Source organism: Mytilus edulis, chromosome 10 (genome assembly GCF_963676685.1).
Source record: "Mytilus edulis chromosome 10, xbMytEdul2.2, whole genome shotgun sequence".
In the NCBI taxonomy this organism is placed as follows: Eukaryota; Metazoa; Mollusca; class Bivalvia; order Mytilida; family Mytilidae; genus Mytilus; species Mytilus edulis.
In genome coordinates, this window is record NC_092353.1 from 56,004,713 (window position 1) to 56,029,998 (window position 25,286).

Below are 25,286 nucleotides of genomic sequence, written 5' to 3' on the forward strand. Positions count from 1 at the left end.
CACCTAGAGCTTTACTTCTCAGGAAATAACATTAAATATGACAGAGAAGATAAAGACACAATGGCGGAAATAAGGAGAAACAGGGCACTAGCTGAAAAGGGTAATGTTTAAATACAAAAAGATTGAAAATTAGTAGACAAATATATAAAACGTTTAAAAAATAAAACGACATTAACTGGTCAACAGCTGTGTGTTAATAAATATGCGTTAAACACAAGTCATGTAAATGAAAAAATTGTAATTAAAATGTATCATGTAAATACTTTATAAAGAGTTTCAAAGATGACATGTGAAATAAACTATATGCTTGAGTATATGAAGATTAGAAACAGAAAGTGTACATTGGTTATATAATTTTATTTATTTATTTATTTATCATCCTATTTCTTCTTTTGTAAAATATTGAATTACAGGAAATATGTACTTCTTCTTGATAGGTAATATTGCAAGGAAGAGCAGAGAGCAAAGAAAGGAGGTGATTGCGAGAAGAGACTCAATCATAAAAAGAAAAATTAGGAAGACAGGGGGGAAACTCAGAAAAGATGCCGAACGAACAGAACAGATGAAGAAAGAAAATCAGAATGCTGAAATAATTGAAAAAAGCGAAGACGTTACCCCCGTTGTGGGAGACGATCTTCTAATAGTATCTATGTAAATAATAATTGTATGAAATAAATATCTTGTTTTTGTGTATATAAATAGATATTTGTCTTCTCTATCAACGAAATGTCCATTTATCGTTAATGAGTGAGTGCAGTCCAAGAAGATGTACTAACTTGACTGTAATAAACTTGTTAATTTTTCTAAGCCGGTTGGTTATCTTAATTTATGGAAACCAAGTACTTACAGTAAAACATACAGGTGAAATTTTATTTTTAATTTTGCTTCAAATTATATATCTTAATATAAAAAAAAATATTCCAAAGTTTCATAAATTTCTATCAAGGTTTGACAAATAAATTGGTGTGACACTAACTTTAACCCAAGACTGTATTTATTTACTAACTGTAAAAAACAATGACCTAAAAAAAATTGAAAAAAAGAAATAATATATTCTGAATATATTACTATTATTGATAGTATCTATAGATTATTAAAAAGCTTCTGTTCAAATTTTTATGTTTAAAAAAGACTGACAAAATGATGATACATACGACGATGGCATCAAGGATCAGTATGTCTCGTTTCGCTTCAAAAATTTCTCAGGTTGTCCAATAATCCGAGTTGAAGTCTGATAAATTTGCAACTTCTCTTGTGCATTTGATACACATTGTTTCTTACAAAAATGGTTAGGTCATGTTTGTTTTGCTGAAATGTATTGTTTAATTATCAATAATCTTTCTTTTGAAAAATAATAATTTTGTAAGTTATTCAAAATTTTATACAATTTTCTCAAATTGATGAAAAATAAATTTTCATCTAAATTAATTCTGTTAAAGAGTAGACTTACGATAACAGAGATGATTTTTAGTTTTGTAAAGTCAAATATCCATTTTGAGATAGGGACTCGCCATTGACACCAACTTGTGTTTTTCGCTCGTATAATAATGTAACACAATATATTTGATTTAAACGAAATAATGGAATTTATACATAATTTATGCATTATACATAAATTCGGACTTTTTAGTGAAAAGTGTTAAACTCGTTCATTGTAGTGTTTTCTTTGCCATATCAAATATTTGGTGGTATAAGTATGCTGGCGATGGTTTTGATTTGAAATTGACTATCTGCTGAACTATGAAAAATACATGGAACGTGCTGTATCGTATTAGAATCTTAAACCATTTTCTAGTATTGCTGAGAATTCAAATTTTATCTAACGCAACCTAAGGTAAATGTTTTATCATAATAAATCTGTAAATGTTTGCAAGAAAATTTGAATTTTTTTAAAAAAATCAGCAAAATTCTTCTTAGTAGTAGCCATATTCTCTTTCCATATCCGCCACCTACAATAAATAAACATATCATAATATTGTTATACATAACCAAGCTCTTTTGTGACAAACAGCTTAAAATACATTTTCAAATAATAAAACAGATTGATACTAGTAATCCTGTATAAAAAAAAATGAATAATTAACGCGCTATTTTATGTGAAAAGAATCCTTAACAGGCTATTTTCACAGATTCTGTATAACCCGTCTTCAGATTCTACCAAAGAATTTTATTAAAGATCCATTTCAGCATATTACCTGTTTCTTTTTTAAATCATAAAGTATATGTGTCAGTGTAAGGGGTGAATTTTCAATAAATAGCTTTTTGTTGTTTTAAAAAAATGCCGCTTGAGTATATAACAATACCTTTGAAATAATACAGCTTGTATAATTTTGCAAGGTTAAAATTCTGTATTAAATTGTTTAAATTAATAAAAGTACAATTACTCAAATCATACATTTTTAAGTTCGATCTCAAGTTCCATTCTAAGCTGAAACACCTTGTCTTTAGCACGAAAAACAGATCCAACCTCTGTGTTGATAAAGCTTTTGATAAAATCTTGAAAAGGCTGATTTACAACGTTGATAATTGCATCCGGGAAAAGTTCACTAAGAAGTCTTGCGAACTCTTCTTCATGATATGTACCTCCCCTTTGCATATAATAGTTCACACGGTTTTGAAAATAAATCGTTTGTGTTTTATCTTTATCAATACTGTCTTGTGCGGCTTCGAGAACACCTCCAGCTAAATATTGTTCTATGATTATTGTTCCCAAAGTTGCAGTTCCAACAGTAGCTGTTAATAAAGCAACTGTCGTCCAGCCTAAGGAGGCACCACTAGTGAGTGGTGCAAACAAAATCCCAAACAATCCCAATCCTGTAAAGACATTCCTTCCTCTTCTGAAATTTCTGACACTGTGCCCTGCGTTATCTAGTCTTTCTTCGACACGACGGAGACGAGGTAAAGTTTCAAAGCGAACACGCCTCCATTTCCGTGAATCGACGTACAAATCATCTAAAATGAGCAATTGAAATTATGTCATCTTAAAAGTTATAGAGCAGTAATAACATCTAAAATAATACTAGTATTTAGATAGGCAATTTAACACCAAAATTTAAAAACAAAATGAACCATTTAATGTGAATATCAATTTGTTCTGATTTATTCACTCAACAGATAATGCATAGATATGCTACTAACAAAAATGACTGTATTATGTAATGTGCGATATAAACATACACATATGAACGGCCATCGTAGCGATTATAAATGCAAGCCAGGAGTGGAAGTAATAATACTTTGCTTGGAACAAAACAAAGCATGCTCGAAACAAATGTTTTTGGAGTATGAGTACAAAAAAACTGACTCGGAAGTTGAATGACTTCAAGGCCAGACCTTCCTCGAAGTCGACATTTTAACCCCCAGGCCACACTAAGGCAAATTTCAATTGACAGATCTTTTCAATCAATCATAGACCACTTCATTACTTTGTTTAGGAAAAATAGACTCGCTCGGTAAAGATTTTGGATTAAACAAAATAAAAAATGGCACCAAATTTGGATCAATGAAAAAGTGTAGTTGTTACAATCTTTAGTAGTTCTAATTCGCGAAGTGCACCTCAGATATTAGCCTAAGGGTTATATTTTATATTACTTCGCAGTTTCTGTTGCTATTCCTTCACCGTGTCAACTTTAAAATTCTGGAATTAAATTGCAAGGTTCTATTCATATGGGATGTATAAGTACACAGCCACGTTCCATCACTCTAACTGTATCATTTCTATTCTTAAATCATTATCAAACAACTGAACAGAAAGGTGCCTGCTTACATTGCACAATATATTTTTATAAGAAGCATTTAGAGTAATAATGACCACTTAACCACATAGACTGAACTGAATATTCAGTTATCTGTGGCATAGTGTTGCCTTTCCTCGTCAATAGTATACCAGCAACAGCGAATGGCTAGGAGATGTAGCCGACTTTGGGAAAAGACCTTCAATCATACATCGTGTTATTGTCCAGAACTAGCAGACAGGTAATTTTTGTAACGCTAACAGTGCTATTGAAAACAAAACCGGAAGAAGCTCACAAGGGAAAGCTTGTAAAGTACCAAAACAAGAATTGCCAAACATGGTATTTTCCAGTTGACGTAGGCTTTTGAAGAGGCTTGATTTCTCTAGGATCGGACCAGTCAGAAGACGATTGTTTGGAAATGTTGGGAGACAGGCAGGCAAAGGAAGCGTCTTGATGGATTTGGATAATATATAATAGTAAAGTTGACTAAACACTGTTTTTTTAAAGTCGGATAAAGATATGTGATTGCGTTGTCTAGAAACATTTTTTTTTATTAAAACACGCAAAAGATTCATTTATGTATATAATTTGTTTTTTATGAGCTTACAGTAAATAACTACAACTTACCTTTGGTAGTATCAATAGACATTACAACCATAAAGTGATATTCCATGATTAAGTTTGCAGACCGCAGTATAGACTTTAAAAGATGCAGAACTTCTCTTTCAAAATGTTCATTACTTTGGAAACAGTACTTTTTTGCTCTTAGATGTAACAGAACACTACTTTCTTCAACATCTGTTACAACTATTTTTTGATCATCCAGTTTTTCCAATGCACTGATTGCCTTTCGAAAGCAATGCACTGCTCTTCTCTTATCTTTAACGCGAAAGAGATACATATTCAGCCATATATCGTCGTCTAGTTCTGTAAAAATATCGAATTCAAACTATAGATTGCAAAAAATTTATGTTTTTCACACAATTATGAATAGGTTTTAATAATATTTGAAGCCATACTCTTAATCTATAAATAAAATGCCTTCAATATTCATTTTGATCACTTAAAGGGTATACATATTACCTGTATGTGACTTATGAAGGATTGTTTATGAAAACGACATAAACAGGAAAATAAATAGACGTAAACGTTACCTATAAAAAAAAAGAAGTTGAGGTATGATTGCCAATGGGATCTATTTGATATTCATTTGATGGACACGATACGGGTCATTACGTTATAGATAATGCATATTTTAAGGTTTTTCTTGTCGTAGAACACACCGAAGGGTGTCAGGATTGATCAAATGAAAGACCGACCGGAGGGAGGTCTTTCTTTGAACAATCCTGACACCCTGAGTTCATGTTTAAATACGCCCTGCGGCTCATTTAGAACGTGAAATAAAACTCACAAAATAATTTAAATATAAACCTTTAAATTATTATTATTCATACACAATAAAAATATTACTTTAACTGCATGAAGTAAGACACAAATGTATTGTTACCATCCACTAACGGTGTATGACAAATACAAGACACATTGTAAGTACTTTATTGTACCACTTAGCTTATGGAAAAGGGGGAGGGTATGTTTTTTTCTATTTGTTATGTTATTTCTATCGCGGAAAAGTGGTTATTTTTTTAATAATTTTACTTGAATCGAATGAAAAATTCAGAAAGATTGTCTTTTGAAGAGCAATACATTTTATTAAAAGATAATCAGGATATGAATATATACCCCCGGCACCCGACTCTTTCGTTAGTTGCGTTAATGTTATTCAATAGAATACACGATTATCTTATTAGTTGATCATTTGATAGAGTAAAAGGTATACATAAATTTTAAAAAGTTAAGAACTGACACGAAGACGAATATAAATACATGTAGGTCACAGTATGATTTCCTATTCAGTGTGTATCGTTCTGAACATGCATGAAACATTTGCCACTGGACGTTAAACAAGCAACAAAAAATCAATCAACCTTTTCAGTTTGAATCAATAAGATTTTCAAAATCTTACACACAAATATATTAAATCTGGATTTATTTTATGAAAGTCTACATTAAGATTCATCTGACATATATGATAATGTTTCTTTATTGTAGCGATAAATTAACAAAATTTCACGTTATTTGTCTCTAAAATTTAAATGCGGGACTACAATGACGGTTTCTTTTACACCTATCATCGATTGAATAAAATAAATTTCCAAATCGGCAACACAAATCTATTAGACGAATAAAGTTTTGAAGTAAATCATAGTAAATTATAGATTGCATGTTTATCAAGGAAAATAATGACCTCACACAGGTCATTATTGCATGCCTTGAAGCATATCTTATTGAAACATGGTATCGTCCGGGTTGATTCTGAAAAAGAATGATCTGTCGTTCTGAAAGAAAATAACTCCATATAGGTATATAATCATTTATAATTCATTAGTACTTGAACAGGTCACAGTTGACTACCGTCTTCGTGGACAATTCTGACAGACTTATTTTAGGAGAGAACCCATGATTATGAAGAATCACAGATTATAATTTGAGCACAAAAATTAAGACAATTCAATGATTTATACTTCATGTGGCTGCTGCTTGATTTTACTGTTTTCATTACATATCGAATAGAATCAAATGTTATTATATTCCTCACAATCAACTCAAAATCTTTATTTTCTCATTCAAAATGTTAAGCGATCATTTGTTTTTGTTAGCAGTAAAGATAATGTTGGTTGAAGATTGGACTATCAAACTCATGTATTAAAGATACTTTAACATGTTTAGAGTTGTAGCCTTGGTTTTTTTTCTTCTTCAAATTAATGCATTCAAACAGGTTTAACCTGCCACATTCATTATGTGCCTGCATTAAGTCAGGAATATGGAGTTCATTTGAATAGCCGTTTATTTTTTTATTTATTTTTTCGTTAATTGCTTTTTTATAATAAAAAGTATAACAAAAATACTGAACCCCAAGGCTGATTCAAAAAGGGGAAGTTCATAAAATATGACAAAATGAAACTTTATCAATCACTGGAACAAATTCAAAACAACAGTCTTATTCCTGACTTGATACAGACAATTTCCGATAAAAAGAGTTGGTTATTTCTGGTTTTGTAGCTAGCTAAAGTTGCCATTTGTATGCCAGTTGTTTATGATACCGTTATATTGACAAATTAGATAAGCATTCTAAGCAGAAAAATAAGGTTATTGTTAGAATAGTTGAGTCCAGGTAGCCATTGTGTTAAAATACAGCAATCACCCAACTAAACTGACAACGTTTTTCAAACAAACTAACAAATAAATTTGACAAAGACCTTAACAAAAAAAGTGTTTATATTAAAAGTTTGAAAAAGTTTTTTGACGTTGATAGTACATTCCGTATATGGTTAACACTTCTAGATAAATTGAGGTATATTCATTCAAATATACCACCTTAGGACTCTACAGCACGTGGAACACCCAAAGTCATAAAGACCAAAACCCGTTGTCGGCATGCATAAAAACCCTGTCACGTCATACAACCAATAGAAACATGGCATGAAAACAAAAACTGGGAAAACAAAGTAATACAAATTACTACACAACTTCAGCACATATCATGTAAAACCCAATACCGTCTTGTATTATTTGCGAAGAAGACAATGAATATTTATCTATACGATCTTGGTACTTGTCAATAGAAATGACAAACCCTGGTTCCGCAATTTGATGCTCAGACATTGATGACGTAATACAAAGTCTGAGAAGCATCTGAAAGATCTTTACTATCGTATGAGTTGAGAAAGGGATACTCCATATGTGGTTGAGGTTGGTATAGGGCTGCTGTGGTTGGGAATGTTTTTAATTTCCAAATGGAAATCGTATAATTTGTATAGATTCACATGCTGAGATGACACTGTTGTCCTCTTTGAGGTAATTCTTTAGAAATGATGCAGAGAAAGCTGTATCTGTGGTTTCTGTAGTCTCTAGCTGGGGAAGATCTTTTAAACGAAAACAATGAGAAAAGTTTGGATTGTTAATGGAAAGAACGTTATCAATTTACATGTATGCTAAAATTAAATGAAGTTGTTCTTTGATCTTCCTGTTTGGTTAAGTGTCTGGTTCTTTTAGGAATACCGACATCCCTTTAAAAATTTCTACTTCTAAATTCAACAAATAAGTTGTCAATGAAAAACTCAAAATATGTAGAATTAAAAAGAAATTTGTTCAAAGAAGATCAGTTGCAACGAGTAATTTGGTAAAATAAATCTGCCTAGGAGATAAAATCTTGCATGAGAAAGTGTTCGGTTAAGAAGTGTCAGTTTCAATAGCGTATCAACTGCTCGATATCAAATGCAAAATATCTAAGCGACATGAAAAAAAAATAGGCGGAAGAAGAAAAATAAAATTAGACCAGATGCTCCGCAGGGTGCAGTTTTACACGACCGCAGCAGTTGAACCCTGAACGGTTGGGGCAAGTATGGACACAACATTCAAGCTGGATTCAGCTCTAAAATTGGATTGTGATTAAAAAGTTGACACTGCATAGGTTTCTGACACAGAATGAATGTGGTCTAATGAACTTAAAATTAAAATTTTTGTTTTGCCTTTAAGCAATTCACTATGCTGTTGAATATTAATCCTCTCAACAAAATGTTTGAAGAAATTTTCTTTTTATTTATGAAATTTGAAATGAGAAAAATTGAACCCCCCCCCCCCCCCCCCCCCCCATTTGTTTTTACATCCCCCTTTCTCTTATTCCAAAACTGATCTCAATACAAATTTCTAATGGAGTTTGCAACAATAACAACTCATCTAAATACATCATAAATTATTGAAATGTAAAAAAAGTGCTTGTTATCACTGAATGGTAAATAAAATTGAGAGAGGAAATGGTGAATATGTCAAAGCGACAACCACCCGACCATAGAGCAAACAACAGCCGAAGGCAACCAATGGGTCTTCAATGCAGCGAGAATTCCCGCACCCGTAGGTGTCCTTCAGCTGGCCCCCAAAATATTGTTACGATTTAGTGATCGTATTATTAAATTAATGGAACTCATGTTTTCCATAGTTTACTGTAGTAATTTTACGAGTCAGCTGTTTTTGTTTACGTTTTCGCAACGCTATTTTTACGATGGAATGTCACCTCGTACAGAATATTCACGGTTGGTTGGCATGTATTTTTATGATACATGATGTTGTAATGTGTTTACCTTGTTAGCTTATTTAATTTCTTAATGTAATAACTTGTGTTTTAGTCGTAATCGTCTAAATACCAGCAGTGCCATACTTTATTTACAAGAGAAACCATATTTATTTGTGTATTGGCGGCCTAATACACGAGATTGCCTGTGAACATAACAAACGTTTTGATTGGTCGATCCATTGACCGGAAAATTATAAATACAATGTAGAAGGTTGACGAAACGAACTTTAGAATTACTCTCAGACTTATTCTCACCGCCTGCAAGAGCAGTCGCAATTAATGCTGTCCTGATGTCTTTATAATTTAGTGTGAAGGTTTTAATGGTTTTAAGAAAACTCAACCTTCTTACACATGGCAATTGTTTTGAAAAAGAGGAAGAAGAAGAAGACGATCTTCGACCTACGGGAAAGTCCCGTCAGCTGTCGTTCCACTTAGTCAACTTACTATAAATACGATGAGAGAGGTTTTCTGGAAACCTACTTTCACTTAAGCAGAGAGAGAAACCGTCCTAGACGATTACGGCAAAAATGTATATAAATATAAATGTATGTTTTTATGATCAATTGTAAATATTTGATTATATAGATGTTATATAAAATGCATCTGAACTTTATACCTGACTTAGTTATTATTTTAACCATATACCAACTCAAAGGATCCATGCAAATTATGTTCGATCGAGCCTCCTTATTCATTTAAACTTACCACTCGGTTTAAGGGGCGAAATCGTTACATTGGTTTCAGAAGTGGGATTCTATTAACTTTGAATTTGGTGGTTGAAATAAATAATTTATAAATTATACTAAAGAAGCTTTAGTATATTTACCTGATTTCACTAAATTTTTATAGTAAGAATTATTAAAATTTTAGTACAATATGGATGATTCTAGAGAAGTAATTATAGATGTAAATCATTCTTTCCAAGAGGAAAATGATGGGGAAATTACCATTCCTTTAAATGAACAGAAGGTTGATAGTGTTGACTATGCAGAGCAGACAATAAGCCATGACAAAGAGCAAAACTTATTTATGAATGAATTAAGAAACCTTAAAAGTTTATTTCATAACCAATTTGGGGAGATAACCCATGAGTTTTCTAATTGTCAAAAAGAAGTTATCATTGCTGTAAATCAGATAAAAAGAGATTTTCAAGAGGAAATTTCTTGTATTAAAGACCGCATAAGCAAAATTGAAGATGCTGTATATGAAAACTAGAGAAATATTTCTACCAATTATAAAACGATTGAACAAAATGTAGTAAATCACAATAATCACATGAGTGACATTGTAAACACTGAAAACAAATCTAAAGGTGATGGGCAAGCAGATCCTGATGAAGCTAACCAGACAAGTGAAAATACAGAAAAACAACAACAAAACACAGATGATATTTATTCATTTAATAATGATAAAATGTATAATATAAATCAAAACTATGCTGTACTGGATAGACCTCAGGTTCCAAGATTTACCAATTCCCATACCCATTCACCCAAGTCTAGTAATGTAACCATGAAGCCACAGTTGTATGAGGGAGATGAAGATTTTGATGAATATTTAGCTCAATTTGAAATTTTAGCTGAAATAAACGGTTGGAATTATGCAACCAAATCATTATATTTGGCTGGTAGTTTAAAAGGGGGAGAGAGAGCTCTTTTAAATGAACTAGATAAAGAATCTAGGAAGGACTATGATAGTTTAGTAAAAGTTTTGGACAATAGATATGGTTCAGCTGAGAAATCAGAACTTTTTAGGGCAAAACTCCAGACCCGTATGAGAGGTAAAGAAGAAAGTTTACCTGAGTTAGCTCAGTCAATTAAGAAATTGACTAGGCAAGCTTATCCAAGTGCCCAATCCACGATAACTAGTGTATTAGCACTAGAACATTTTATAGATGCTTTATCAGATGGTGATCTGAGGCTAAGACTTAGGGAATCTAACCCTAAATCTATACATGAAGCAGAAACACTAGCTGTTAGGCTAGAAACATTGAAGTTAGCAGAGAGGCAAAAAGGGAGGATGGTTAGACAGGCAGATTCAGTTCAGACTAATGCTAAATTTAATACAGAGTTGAATGATGACAAGGGGGAAGATTTAAAATCCTTAAAAAATGAATTGAGTGATTTTAAAAGAGAAATGATCTCATTGTCCAGAAATATAAAGGGTATGTCTCAAAACCAAAATAGGAACCAAGGGGGAGGTAACCAGCAGAGGAACTATCAGAATGGTCAGAGAGGGTATAATAACCAGAATAAGAATTTTGGTCAGGGCAATAGAAATTTTAACCAGAGAAATAATAATTTTGGTCAGAATCAGAATAATTATAATCAACAGGGAAACCAGTTGAGGTCGGACTCAGGGGTCGGAGCCAGGCCGGGACAGAATGGCCCAAGTCGATAAAGATTAATGAATCTTTGGCAAATAATGAGGGACTATTTGTTAGAGCTAAAATTAATGATAAATGTTTAGCTTTTCTTGTGGATACTGGAGCAAATGTTACTATTTTAAGTAAGAAATTTATTGATGAAATAAATCCCTCATTACTTCCAAAAATTAATCCTGTAAATATTAATTTAATTACTGCTACTGGTGATAGTGCACCATTTATAGGACAAATTGATGTTGAAATTTGTCTTGGAAATTATATTTATCACCACAATGTGTTAGTGGCTGATATTTCCAATGAAAGTATCATTGGAATGGATTTTCTTGTGACTCATGACTGTGATGTCTTGTTGAGTCAGAATAAGTTGAAGATTAAAGGGGAGATAATGCAATGTTATCATTATGCAAGCAGTGCTAAATCTTGTTATAGAGTTGCTATACAAGAGACAGTAGATGTACCTCCTAACTCAGAAATGATTGTTTCTGGGGAGTCAGATGAGCCTATTTTTAGAGGTTATGCTGGGTTAATAGAACCTAATGAGAAGTTTATGGAGAAGAATGGTTTATTGGTGGCAAGATCAATTGTACATCCAGAGATGTATAATATTCCTTTGAGGATTATAAATTTAAATAAAGAGCCCTGCACTTTATATAAGGGTACAATTATTGCAACCTGCAATAAAGTAGACGAAGAAGATATTCAAACTTCTGAGTTTTTAAATACTAGTAGTGTGGCTGGTAGCCAAACTATAGTAAATACGGGGAGACAATTACCTGATTATTTACATGATGTATTTGAGTCTAATCAAGCTAATCTTGATAAAGATCAAAAAGAGAAATTTAGAGACCTTTTAATAGAATATAGTGACATATTCTCAAAGTCCTCTGAGGACATTGGTTTAACTGATTTAGTTGAACATACAATAAATACTGGAAATCACCCTCCAGTACGTCAGCGACCCAGACGAATACCCCTAGCTAGAATGAAGGATGCTGAAGCTGAAATTCAGAAAATGGTAAAGCAAGATATTATAGAACCTTCTACAAGTCCCTGGAACTCTAATATAGTTCTCGTGAAGAAGTCAGATGGTAGTTGGCGATTCTGTATTGATTTTCGCGCCGTAAATTTATTGGTTTTACGCCCATCATATCCCCTGCCCCGTATAGATGACACAATTGACTCCTTGTCGGGCTCCAAATTCTTCTCAACCGTAGATTTAAAGCCGGGATATTATCAGATTCCAGTAGCCAAAGAAGATAGACCAAAAACAGCCTTTTCCTTTCCAGGGGGTGGTCTATGGCAGTTCAAGAGAATGCCAATGGGTCTATGTAATAGTGCCCCTGTTTTTGAACAATTAATGGAGACAGTTTTATCAGGTTTGACCTGGAAAATTTGTTTAGTTTACCTAGATGATATAATTGTTTTCTCAAAATCATTTGAGGAGCATATGAAAAACTTGAAAGAAGTTTTTCAAAGATTAAAAGCAGCTAATTTAAAGCTGAATCCCAAGAAATGTAACTTTCTCTAGAAAGAAGTTAAATTTTTAGGTCACATTGTAAGCGAAAGTGGAGTAGCTACTGACCCAAATAAAATTCAGTCAGTTAAGGACTGGCCAGTGCCCAAGAGTGTGAAAGATGTGAGAAGTTTTCTAGGATTGACATCCTATTATAGAAAATTTATTTTGAAATATGCTGATAAAGCAAAACCTTTATATAAGGGTACGGAGAAAAACCAAAAGTTTGTCTGGACAGAAGAATGTCAACAATCTTTGGAAGAATTAAAGACTACTTTAATTAGTGCACATATTTTAGCCTACCCTACTAGGGAGGATTTATTTATTTTGGATACCGACGCAAGTAATGTTGGTATGGGAGCAGTGCTATCCCAACTCCAGGATGGAGTAGAAAGAGTAATTTGTTACTTTAGTAAAACTTTCAGTAGAACTGAGAAAATATTGTGTTACCAGAAGAGAACTACTAGATGTAGCTGCCTCTATTAAACATTTCCACCATTATTTATATGGTAAATACTTCAAGGTAAGAAGTGACCATGGTGCATTAAGTTGGTTGTTCAATTTTAAGAATCCAGAAGGTCAGTTAGCTCGTTGGTTCGAGGTCCTGGCATCATATGATTTTAAAATTGAGCACAGAGCTGGAAGGTCCCATAATAATGCAGACGCCCTAAGTAGACGTCCTTGCTATAATAAAGAGTGTCCTCACTATGCTAGAGCAGAAATGAATTATGAATTGGTTCCAACTCATGAAAAAGTTTTAACGGTTGAAAAATGTAATGATAATGTCACTATTCGTGAATCTTGCAGTAATGTTCAAGATGTTAGTGTCAAACAATCAGTTACAACAACTAGTATTAGCTGTAAAAAGGAAGATTGGCCAAACATGACAAGTGACGAAACTTGCCACAAAGTAAAAAGTCATGTAATTCATAATGAATTTAGAAGTAAGGGTCCAGATGAAAACCCTGATGTACTCCCTGTTCAGTCTAAGATAGTAAGAGTTTGTACCAGATCTAAGGATTATGGTTGCAGTCGAAATAAGAAGGACGACCCAGTTGAAGAGATAAATTTTGAAAATGTTTCAGAATCTCAGTTATCTGATGATGTAATCAGTATAATTATCCAATGGAAATAGATGAAGTTAAACCCATATGGGCAGATGTATCCCATATGAGTCCTGAAGTTAAATTTTATTGGTCAAGATTAAATTCTTTAATTCTTGTCAATGGAATATTATATAGAAAGTGGGAAAGCTATAATGGAAAACATTATGATCTACATATTGTTCTTCCAGCTAATTTTAAAAGGTTCGTGTTGAACCAAGTACATAACACAGTGACAGGTGGTCATCTTGGTGTTAGGAAGACTCTATCGAAAATTAAACAGAGATATGTTTGGTATAAGATGAGACAGGATGTTAAATTTTGGTGTACCAAATGTGATATTTGTGCTTCTAAGAAAGCACCTTGTAAAAAACCTAAGGCCCCGATGAAGCAGTATCTTGTGGGTGCTCCTTGGGAAAGAATGGCTATTGACATTCTAGGACCTTTACCAATAAGTGTGAATAATAATCGCTATCTGATGGTTGTTCAGGATTATTTTTCAAAATGGACGGAAGCTATACCAATTCCAGACACTGAAGCAGTGACTGTAGCTAGGAAATTTGTGGAAAGAATAGTAACCATTTTTGGGGTTCCTCTTTCAATCCACTCAGACCAAGTGTCTAATTTTGAATCTAATGTGTTCAAAGAGATGTGCTTTATTTTCGGTATCCATAAAACCCGTACAACACCATTCCGACCTAAATCGGATGGTATGGTTGAAAAGTCAAATTCAACCATTGAGACGATGTTATCTGCTTTTGTAAGCAAACACCAGAGAGATTGAGACGAATATATTTATTTATTGATGTTGGCCTATCGGTCATCAGAACATGAGAGTTTGGGTACATCTCCATGTTCTATGTTATTTGGAAGAGAAGTTAATCTTCCAGTAGACTTAATTCTGGGTAGACCAGAGACTGAAAAGTCACCTTTGCATTTAAAAACGGTTTATGCCTATGAATTATCCCAAAAGTTGGAGGTAATTCATAAATTTGCACGGAATAAATTGAAACTGTCAAGCGACAGAATGAAGAGAAATTATGATGTTGGAACTAACATGCAAACATTTGATGCAGGAGATCCAGTATGGTTGCACAATCCTCGTCGTGTAAAATGATTGTGTCCTAAATTACAAAATAATTGGGAAGGCCCATATATTGTTGTAAATAAATTTAATGATGTTATATATAGAATACAGAAAGGACCAAAGATGAAACCTAAGGTGGTACACCAAGACAGGTTGAAGCCATATCTAGGAGAAGATGTTCCTGTTTGGTTTAAATAAAATACATGAAGTTTGCAGTACAGAAGAAGATGTTGAACAGTCAACCTAAAACATTTATTGGAAGAAATGAACATTGTGTTATATATTTATTTATATGTGTGTTGTAAATGATTTTATTGTGCATATTGATGATGAAATTGTATTATAAAACAGGGTTGTCTTATTGAATTTTGTGTTTCAAATTTTGAGCCAACAAATCAATTAGTGGATTAATTTAAATACATGTATAAATGGTTTCTGTGCATTTGAGGACAAACGCCTAGTGGTTAGGGGGCTGTGTTACGATTTAGTGATCGTATTCTTAAATTAATGGAACTCATGTTTTCCATAGTTTACTGTAGTAATTTTACGAGTCAGCTGTTTTTGTTTACGTTTTCGCAACGCTATTTTTACGATGGAATGTCACCTCGTACAGAATATTCACGGTTGGTTGGCATGTATTTTTATGATACATGATGTTGTAATGTGTTTACCTTGTTAGCTTATTTAATTTCTTAATGTAATAACTTGTGTTTTAGTCGTAATCGTCTAAATACCAGCAGTGCCATACTTTATTTACAAGAGAAACCATATTTATTTGTGTTTTGGCGGCCTAATACACGAGATTGCCTGTGAACATAACAAACGTTTTGATTGGTCGATCCATTGACCGGAAAATTATAAATAGAAGGTTGACGAAACGAACTTTAGAATTACTCTCAGACTTATAATTATTCTCATCGCCTGCAAGAGTAGTCGCAATTAATGCTGTCCTGAATCGATGTCTTTATAATTTAGTGTGAAGGTTTTAATGGTTTTAAGAAAACTCAACCTTCTTACACATGGCAATTGTTTTGAAAAAGAGGACAAGAAGAAGACGACCTTCGACCTACGGGAAAGTCCCGTCAGCTGTCGTTCCACTTAGTCAACTTACTATAAATACGATGAGAGAGGTTTTCTGGAAACCTACTTTCACTTTAGCAGAGAGAGAAACCGTCCTAGACGATTACGGCAAAAATGTATATAAATATAAATGTATGTTTTTATGATCAATTGTAAATATTTGATTATATAGATGTTATATAAAATGCATCTGAACTTTATACCTGACTTAGTTATTATTTCAACCATATACCAACTCAAAGGATCCATGCAAATTATGTTCGATCGAGCCTCCTTATTCATTTAAACTTACCACTCGGTTTAAGGGGCGAAATCGTTACAATATGCATAATAGTACAGTGATAATGGACGTCATACTAAACTCCGATGTATACACAAGAAACTAAAATTTAAAATAATACAAGACTAACAAAGGCCAGAGGCTCCTGACTTGGGACAGGCGCAAAATTGCGGCGGGGTCAAACATGTTTATGAGATCTCAACCCTCCCCTATACCTCTAGCCAATGTAGAAAAGTAAAAGAATAACAATACGCACATTAAAATTCAGTTCAAGAGAAGTCCGAGTCCGATGTCAAAAGATGTAACCAAAGAAAATAAACAAAATGACAATAATACATAAATAACAACAGACTACTAGCAGTTAACTGACATGCCAGCTCCATACCTCAATTAAACTGATTGAAAGATTATGTCTTCATCATATGAGAGGCTCCCGCAGGGTCAAAAACGACCTGCGACCTACGGCTCTTCTAGAGACGACTTCCGACCTGAGGGCCTTCTTAAACGACCTGCGACCTGTAAAATTTGGAAAAAACGACCCGCGCTAAAACGACCTTGCCATTTTAGGCGCGATGTTTTCCTTTGTGGTCCTTTGTCGCCACTTCGATTATCTGACAGATCGGCAAAACGGCGCGCGTTTACTGGTTCTCTGTCTCAGCCTATTCCCCCCTCCCCCAATGACTGTATGTTCTTTCCACTAGTAGAACCAGATCGGGATTAACAATTGGCTGGCGTCATCGGACCGATCTGATGAAATAAAATGCCAAAATCACATGTCTGTTATTTAACATAAACTGCTGACTGTTGGTCCAACCAACCATGGTCAGCCATACTGTTTTTCCGGCCATCTCAGTCACAAATGTGTCTACTGTATTATACCCCACTACACGCAGTAGAGAAGTTTTACATGGCATTATGGTTGACAGTGGCGGATTCAGAAGGGGTCCTAGAGGGCGTACGCCCCCTCCTTTGCTCGGACTTTCTTTTTTTGTTGTTGTAAAAATGATTAATCAGACTAGACTTCGTGAACTTTGCTATTTTCCGAGTATTTAATTTTTATACGATAATTCTTTATTTATAAAGATATTTTTCGCTGGTATTTACTGATTGCTATGGTGGAGTTGACTAGTGCGTTGAAAAAACGGTACTCGGTCATTTTGAAATTCAAATTACAGTAATACACATTGCTTAGGCTAAGAAGGTCATGACAATCAGGAAACCTTCAAAGCGACACAGGATTGAGCAAGAAAGTATTGACTTCTATGTCACTATTCCACCAAACAGAAAGTAATAGTAAATACTCTATAGACTATTACACTCTCATGAAAAAAAGTTCCACAATATTATTTACCTACGAAAACATGTTTAACCCCAAATGCCCCAGCCTATTTTATAAATGACAAAGTTGAATGATGATCCTCAGTCAGTATAAGCTCCAGAAAGATTTCAAGTCTCATGTACGAACCATTTGATTTGAGGAGGCAGTCTGAGATATTTGAGAGAAAAAAAAATTACTCTGACTCTTGCCTGAAACAAAAATTCTGGCCGTATCCGTACCTTTGCGATATTACTACGACCTTAGTGCGGTCTCAATACGCTTCTTCTACGACCTTATGTCGACACAACCACACCACGATTGCTTTGAACATGTTCAAAGTTGGCCACCCTCATCAGGATCGTGAAGACCTCAACACGACCGTGATATGATCTTACTGCGATCTATACACGATCGTACTACGATCATCAAAATTTGCATTTTTTTCACAGATCGTAGTGCGATCGTGGCCTAGTGGGACTGCGGTATTAGCACTATAAAGTACAAGTTAAGTTCGATATTCATCTTAAATCAACATGCAATTTTCAAATAATCAATTTTGAACTATTCGTGACCCTTTTTGTATCTATAGTCGATAATAAGTCTTCATTTCTTTGTTTCTAGAGACCGTGGTAAGCTATCAAATTGTCAAGTTATGATCATTTTTGGACAATTTTTGTTACTTAAAAAAGATTTAAGTTGGTTTGGGTTATTGCTTCAAGTATACGTTGGGCGATGGTCATCACTCGCGCATAGCGCACTAGCTACTACCGTCTATGTGTGTGCTCAAAAGAAACAAAGTTAAGTTGATGATCAGTTTCATGTTTTATGTCATGGTCCAATCAACTTTGTTGCGGTAAATAGAATTCTAAATAGTTTTTCAGTTTTCCTAAAAAGTTGTAAGTCGAATCTTCATGAAAATTTGAACCGTACTTTGTATTTATCATGATATGGACTAACAACTGTATAAAAATTGGGGAGTCCCATCGGAAATGGACATAAACGCCGAGCGAGACACCCCTGTCTTCAAGACATTTCCTTGTTGCCATCAGTCTATAGATCGTGTTCAAAGTATCAGTAGATTAAATACAGCTCTACATCCCCGGTGATTTTATAAGAGTTCTGGGAACTTGCTCAATATGAATATTGGTTTTGATTAGGGGACGACCATTTGGTATTCTGGGGGGAGGCGGATTTTGAAAATAAATAACTCAGCCTTGATAATCATAAAAATAAATGGTTTGTTCTTTGGTGGTTTGAAAATAAATTACCTGACTTGCAATGTATTGAAAATAAATAACTCAGCAAGGTTTATACATTTTGTAGTTTCTTGGGCCTTCAGCAGTTTCAAAACCCTTCAAAAATGTTTTGGCCTCGCTCCGTTCGGCGAAATATCTTTGACAATACTTTTGAAAGGGGCTAGGTTAAATATGTCAAACTTTAATACTATGTATGTATGCAATGCATGTATATTGGTTGGAAATATAAATGATTCATTTCGTGAAGAAAAGTATAAAATACTTATTTAATTAATCAAATTATACCAATTGTCTTTTATAATATACTACATATTTGTGTTTCGTTTGTCCTGTCTCGCTATGTATTATCTTTATATGTTTGTATATCTTGTCCTCTTGTGCACATGTATGTGTCCGAGGTTATGAATAAAATCTTGAATCCTCTCAGTTTACAAAAATTTTCCTGCCCCCCCCCCCCCCCCCCTCCCCCCCCCTCCCCCCCCCCCCAGAATAGCAAATGGTCGTCCCCTAAGTGAAATACTGAATGAACCTGAATGTTTGGTTGAAACTACTGTTCTGAAAATGCGAAAAAGTTCAAGTCCTGTTTTGGTCTCAATATGGAAAATAACGGATATGGGTTTAAGGCACGAAGACATCATGACCCTTTAAATATAAGAACGACTTTCGACCTCTATGTTGGAAAAAACGACCTGCGACCTGTACATTTCCCTTAAAAACGACCACGCGACCTTGCGACGAATTTAAAAGCGACCTTGCGACCTGAGGGGGGTACCCTGTGGGAGCCTCATATGAATATCAGGTACAATCCCTCCCGTTAGAGGTTTAGTATCATACTATCATAAAATATATGAGAAGAACATAACCCGTGTCATGCCAACAACTGGTTTTTTTAGAAATAAATGTGTTTCGTTCCGATGCAAAGACCCTATCAGTGAATCAATGTTAAAGCCAAAATATACAATCTTTAATGACCTGACAACAATATCGTAACTATATCCCCTTTTAATAAGTCTAGTTAAAGGTTTTGTTAGTTTCTGAGGAGAATACTGACATTTTTGTGCTTTATAAAGAATATTTCCATAAAATTTTGGATGTGAAATACCTGAACGTATAAGATAAAATTGAGAATGGAAATGGGGAATGTGTCAAAGAGACAACAACCCGACCAAATAAAAAAAACAACAGCAGAAGGTCACCAACAGGTCTTCAATGTAGCGAGAAATTCCCGCACCCGGAGGCGTCCTTCAGCTGGCCCCTAAACAAATATATACTAGTTCAGTGATAATGAACGCCATACTAATTTCCAAATTGTACACAAGAAAATAAAATTAAAATAATACAAGACTAACAAAGGCCAGAGGCTCCTGACTTGGGACAGGCGCAAAAATGCGGCGGGGTTAAACATGTTTGTGAGATCTCAACCCTCCCCCTATACCTCTAATCAATGTAGAAAAGTAAACGCATAACAATACGCACATTAAAATTCAGTTCAAGAGAAGTCCGAGTCTGATGTCAGAAGATGTAACCAAAGAAAATAAACAAAATGACAATAATACATAAATAACAACAGACTACTAGCAGTTAACTGACATGCCAGCTCCAGACTTCAATTAAACTGACTGAAAGATTATGATTTCATCATATGAACATCAGGCACAATCCTTCCCGTTAGGGGTTTAGTATCATACCATCATAACATATATGAGAAGAACATAACCCGTGTCATGCCAACAACTGTTTTTAGAATAAATGTGTTTAGTTCCGACGCAAAGACCTTATCAGTGACTCAATATTAACGCCAAAATATGCAATCTTTAATGACTTGACAACAGTATCGTAATTATATCCCTTCTTAATAAGTCTATTCAAAGGTTTTGTAAGTTTCTGAGGTGAATACTGACACCTTTGAGCTTTATAAAGAATATTTCCATAAAAATTGGATGTGAAATACCTGAACGTATAAAAAGTCTGCAAGTTGAGCTATATTTACGAATGATGTCTTTATACCGATGATAAAATTTAGTAAATGTTTTGACTAGTTTGTGATATCGAAAACCCTGGTGTAATAATTTTTCAGTAATACATAAATTTCTCTCGTTAAAATCTTATACATTGTTACATACACGGGCGAATCGTACAAGTTGAGATATATAAACACCGTAAGATGGTGACAAGGGAACGTCACCATCTAAAAACGGATAATTAACGATAGGAAATGAAAAATCATCCCTTTTATCATAAATTTTAGTATTCAGCTTTCCGTTAGTGATATAGATATCAAGATCGAGGAAAGGACAGTGGATGTCTGCATGTTGAGTTATATTTACGAATTATTTCCTTATACCGGTGATAAAATTTAGTAAATGTTTTGACCAGTTTGTGATATCGAAAACCCTGGTGTAATAATTTTTCAGTAATACATAAATTTCTCTCGCTAAAATCTAATACGTTGTTACATATAAAGATTGTTTTAATTTATCAGTTGGTAGTAAAAGTGAATATACATTGTATATTGTATAAAACAATGATTTGAGTTGATTCAGGTACTATTCGGAACAAAGAACGATAACTCCAATTGAAAATTCTTGATTTTGATCAATATTGTGCAATAAGATATTTCTTGCTATTGCGCAATAATGTGCAATTGAAAATACTTGCTATTGCACAATACTGTGCAATTGAAGATTTCTTGCTATTGTGCAATACTGTGCAATTGTAAATTTCTTGCTATTGCACCATACTGTGCAATTGAAGATTTCTTGCTATTGCTAAATACTGTGCAATTGAAAATTTCTTGCTATTGCACAATACTTAATATAAAAATTTTGGATCCTGATTTGGACCAACTTGAAAACTGGACCCATAATCAAAAATCAAAGTACATGTTTAGATTCAGCTTATCAAAGAAGCCAAAGAATTCAATTTTTGTTAAAATCAAACTTTGTTTGATTTTGGACCCTTTGGACCTTAATGTAGACCAATTTGAAAAAGGGACCAAAAATTAAGAATCTACATACACAGTTAGATTTGGCATATCAAAGAACCCAAATTATTCAATTTTTGATGAAATCAAACAAAGTTATATTTTGGACCCTTTGGGCCCTTATTCCTAAACTGTTAGGACACAAACTCCCAAAATCATTCCTAACCTTCCTTTTGGGGTCACCAAACCTTGTGTTTAAATTTTATTGATTTCTATTTACTTATTACTAAAGTTATTGTGCGAAAACCAAGAATAATGCCCTTTTTTGGCTCTTATTCATAAACTGTTGGAACCAAAACTCCCAAAAGCAAAGCCAATCTTCATTTTGTGGTCATAAAACTTTTGTCAAAATTTCATAGATTTCTATTTACTTAATTTAAAGTTATAGTGCGAAAACCAAGAAAATGCTAATTGGGCCCTTTTTGGCCCCTTATTTCTAAAATGTTGGGACCAAAACTTCCAAAATCAATCCCAACCTTCCTTTTGTGGCCGTAAACCTTGTGTTTGAATTTCATCGATTTCTATTAATATTTAGTAAAGTAAGAGTTCGAAAACTAAAAGCCTCGGACGACGACGACGACGAGGCCGACGCAGACGACGACACCAACGTGATACCAATATACGACCAGCGGTCGTGTACAAATTAATCAAAAAATATGCAATGTGGTCATTAACAAAAATGGAAAGATCTTATTCTCAGAACAAAAGGAAAAAGCTTTCCACGGGAAAGTGGAAAGACTTTATGTTGTACTGTTATACCACTGTCCGAAGTTAGGGGGAGGGTTGGGATCCCGCTAACATGTTTAGCCCCGCCACATAATTTATGTATGTGCCTGTCCCAAGTCAGGAGCCTGTAATTCAGTGGTTGTCGTTTGTTTGTGTGTTACATATTTGTTTTTCGTTCACTTTTTTTGACATAAATAAGGCCGTTAGTTTTCTCGTTTAAATTGTTTTACATTGTTTAGTCGGGGCCTTTTATAGCTCACTATGCGGTATGGGCTTTGCTCATTGATGAAGGCCGTACAGTTACCTATAGTTGTTAATGTTTGTGTCATTTTGGTCTTTTGTGGATAGTTGTCTCATTGGCTATCATACCACATCTTTTTTTATATTATATCAGAACAAAACAAATGATCATTCAACGAAAAAGTGAAACCCCATAATAATCAGAACAAGGGCAAAAGGTGATTCCACGGAAAAGTGGGAAGAGCTTATGATATCTCAAAACAATACATTTGTAGCTTATGGTTCCATTTCTATGGACGAAAGCATTGTGGACTATTAATCTTAAATAGGGTTTTCATTTACCATGTGGTATGGTGGTGTTAAGGGTGGAAAAAATCGAAGGTTTTGAAATGCTTTATTACAGTAACTTTTAATTTTTGAAATACCTCTTTTATCTACCTCAGGAAAAGATTACCTTAGCTGTATTTGGCAAAACCTTTAGGAATTTTTGGTCCTTAATGCTCTTCAACTTCGTACTTTATTTGGCCTTTTTAACTATTGTTTTTATTCAAGTGTCTTTTGTAGACAAAACACGTGTCTAGCACAAATACAAAATTTCACTCCTATATCTATGATGAGTTTATTGACAGAGAAAAACAAAAATTCATAAAACTATAAGAACCGTATTGCATTCTGTATATACCTTGTTCTCTCATGTGATAATTTGTAAAAATATTTATGTAGATGTTAATAAATGTCTATATATTAGCCAACAATCTCTCTTTCAAGGGTGTTTGCTTGGAATGAAAAAAAAGATACTGTACACAATAAATACATTGTATTTACGACTAAAAATTTTACAAAATATCAATATTTAAAAAGTAACAGAAAATACAAATACTAATAGATTAAATATTTCAGATAACAGAAATCCTTCATCAGTATGCTGTAAAATGAATCACATAAAGAGATGATAGCCATTTTCAATAAATTGTTCAAGAAAAGGGCAAGGAATAAAAACTCATCACAGATACCAGTTTTACAATTCACTAGCTAAACATGCGTTAGTCCACATGCGACTCATCAGTGACGCTCGGATAAAATAAAATAAAGGCCAAATAAAGTTCAAAGTTGAATAGCATTTTAATAGGTATCTAAATTTTCAAAAGGTTTTGCTATATGCAACCGAGGTAGTCTATCATTAGGAAGAAACACGTCAGTATTTCGAAAGATAGACACTAGAACACTCTATAATTTCAAATGAGTATATTTAAATCATATGCATGGTTTTAAACCTATTAAATGCTATTTATCATTTTTGAACAAATATTTAGGTAAAATGCAGATGATTTGATATGCGAATTAGACAAAGACCTCAGGCTGTTCTGTTAATTGTATGTTAAATATGATTATGATAACTACGGTCAAAATAAAGGTTTTGTATTCATCAACTAAAGATAAGAAGAAAATAACAATTAATAAGCCAATCTTATTCTACAAAATAAGCAAAAACCTATGTGAACTATATATATTTTCTGTTTAGTAATAAAGACAAACTTACCCTCACGAGTTGCTTGTCCTCCATCTTCACCAAATAACTCTTTTATATCTTTACCATAAAATATTTCCAGATGACGATTCTCCTCATAATATACTTTTTCTTCTGAAAAATGTGAAATCTTCTTTCTGTTCAGTGGATTCATTTTAATTCAGATGAGCGTTTCATTAGAGCTTTCTTACAAATTGACGAAAGGTACGTATGCTTGACGAATCATACGTAAGACTCGTTTTGGGGATCCTTTATTTTGACATATTTAAATAATAGTCGTGGAACTTCGGACACATATCGTGCATGAGCGACACTTACTACATTGGAATTTTCTTGAGAAATATTTTGGATTTCCGGACGTACGATAGGTTAGAATATGATTACTGATACCACCAGGTCGGAGGAGACAACACTACAAAATATTCTAAATATAGAGTAGTCAGACGAAAAAAATACCCCTTGAAGACTAAAGAAAGGCCCCTCCCCCACTCTTCAATTCTACAATGTTGCACTGTTTAACCTTAGAAAATGTCAAAGCAAATACATTGTCTTCCTCCCTAACAGAAACACAATATTCCTTGATTCAAAATTTGCAACGCTAAAATTATAAAATGAAAATGAAGAAAAAAAGATGATCTTCATTCTATGCCATATGCTGGTGCTCGTTTCATAACTTTTGAATCATCGCATCTCCCCTAGTAATATTCATTGCCGCCATCTCCCCCCCCCCGTATACAGCCATATATGACAAAAAGTTCAGTAATTTAAAAACAAAAATAGGGTTTATTACAAAAAATGAACAAAAGGCTAATAGCAAACGACAATAACAATGTTTTAATACGCTTTAAACGGTGAAACTGA

At 33.8% G+C, this 25,286-nt stretch overlaps 1 protein-coding gene across 1 annotated transcript in view; it reads right to left on the minus strand.

Moving 5' to 3' along the window:
* Positions 1–867: 867 nt before the first annotated feature.
* The window catches only part of LOC139492496 (uncharacterized), a 57,950-nt gene continuing 33,531 nt past the window's right edge, over positions 868–25,286 (minus strand). Inside the window, exons 3-6 of the mRNA XM_071280672.1 lie at positions 24,438–24,539; positions 4,362–4,661; positions 2,396–2,952; positions 868–1,949 (exon numbers count right to left, since the gene is read on the minus strand). Coding sequence (XP_071136773.1) covers positions 1,914–1,949; positions 2,396–2,952; positions 4,362–4,661; positions 24,438–24,539 — 995 coding nt within the window. The 3' untranslated portion in view covers positions 868–1,913. The remainder of the gene's footprint in view (positions 1,950–2,395; positions 2,953–4,361; positions 4,662–24,437; positions 24,540–25,286) is intronic.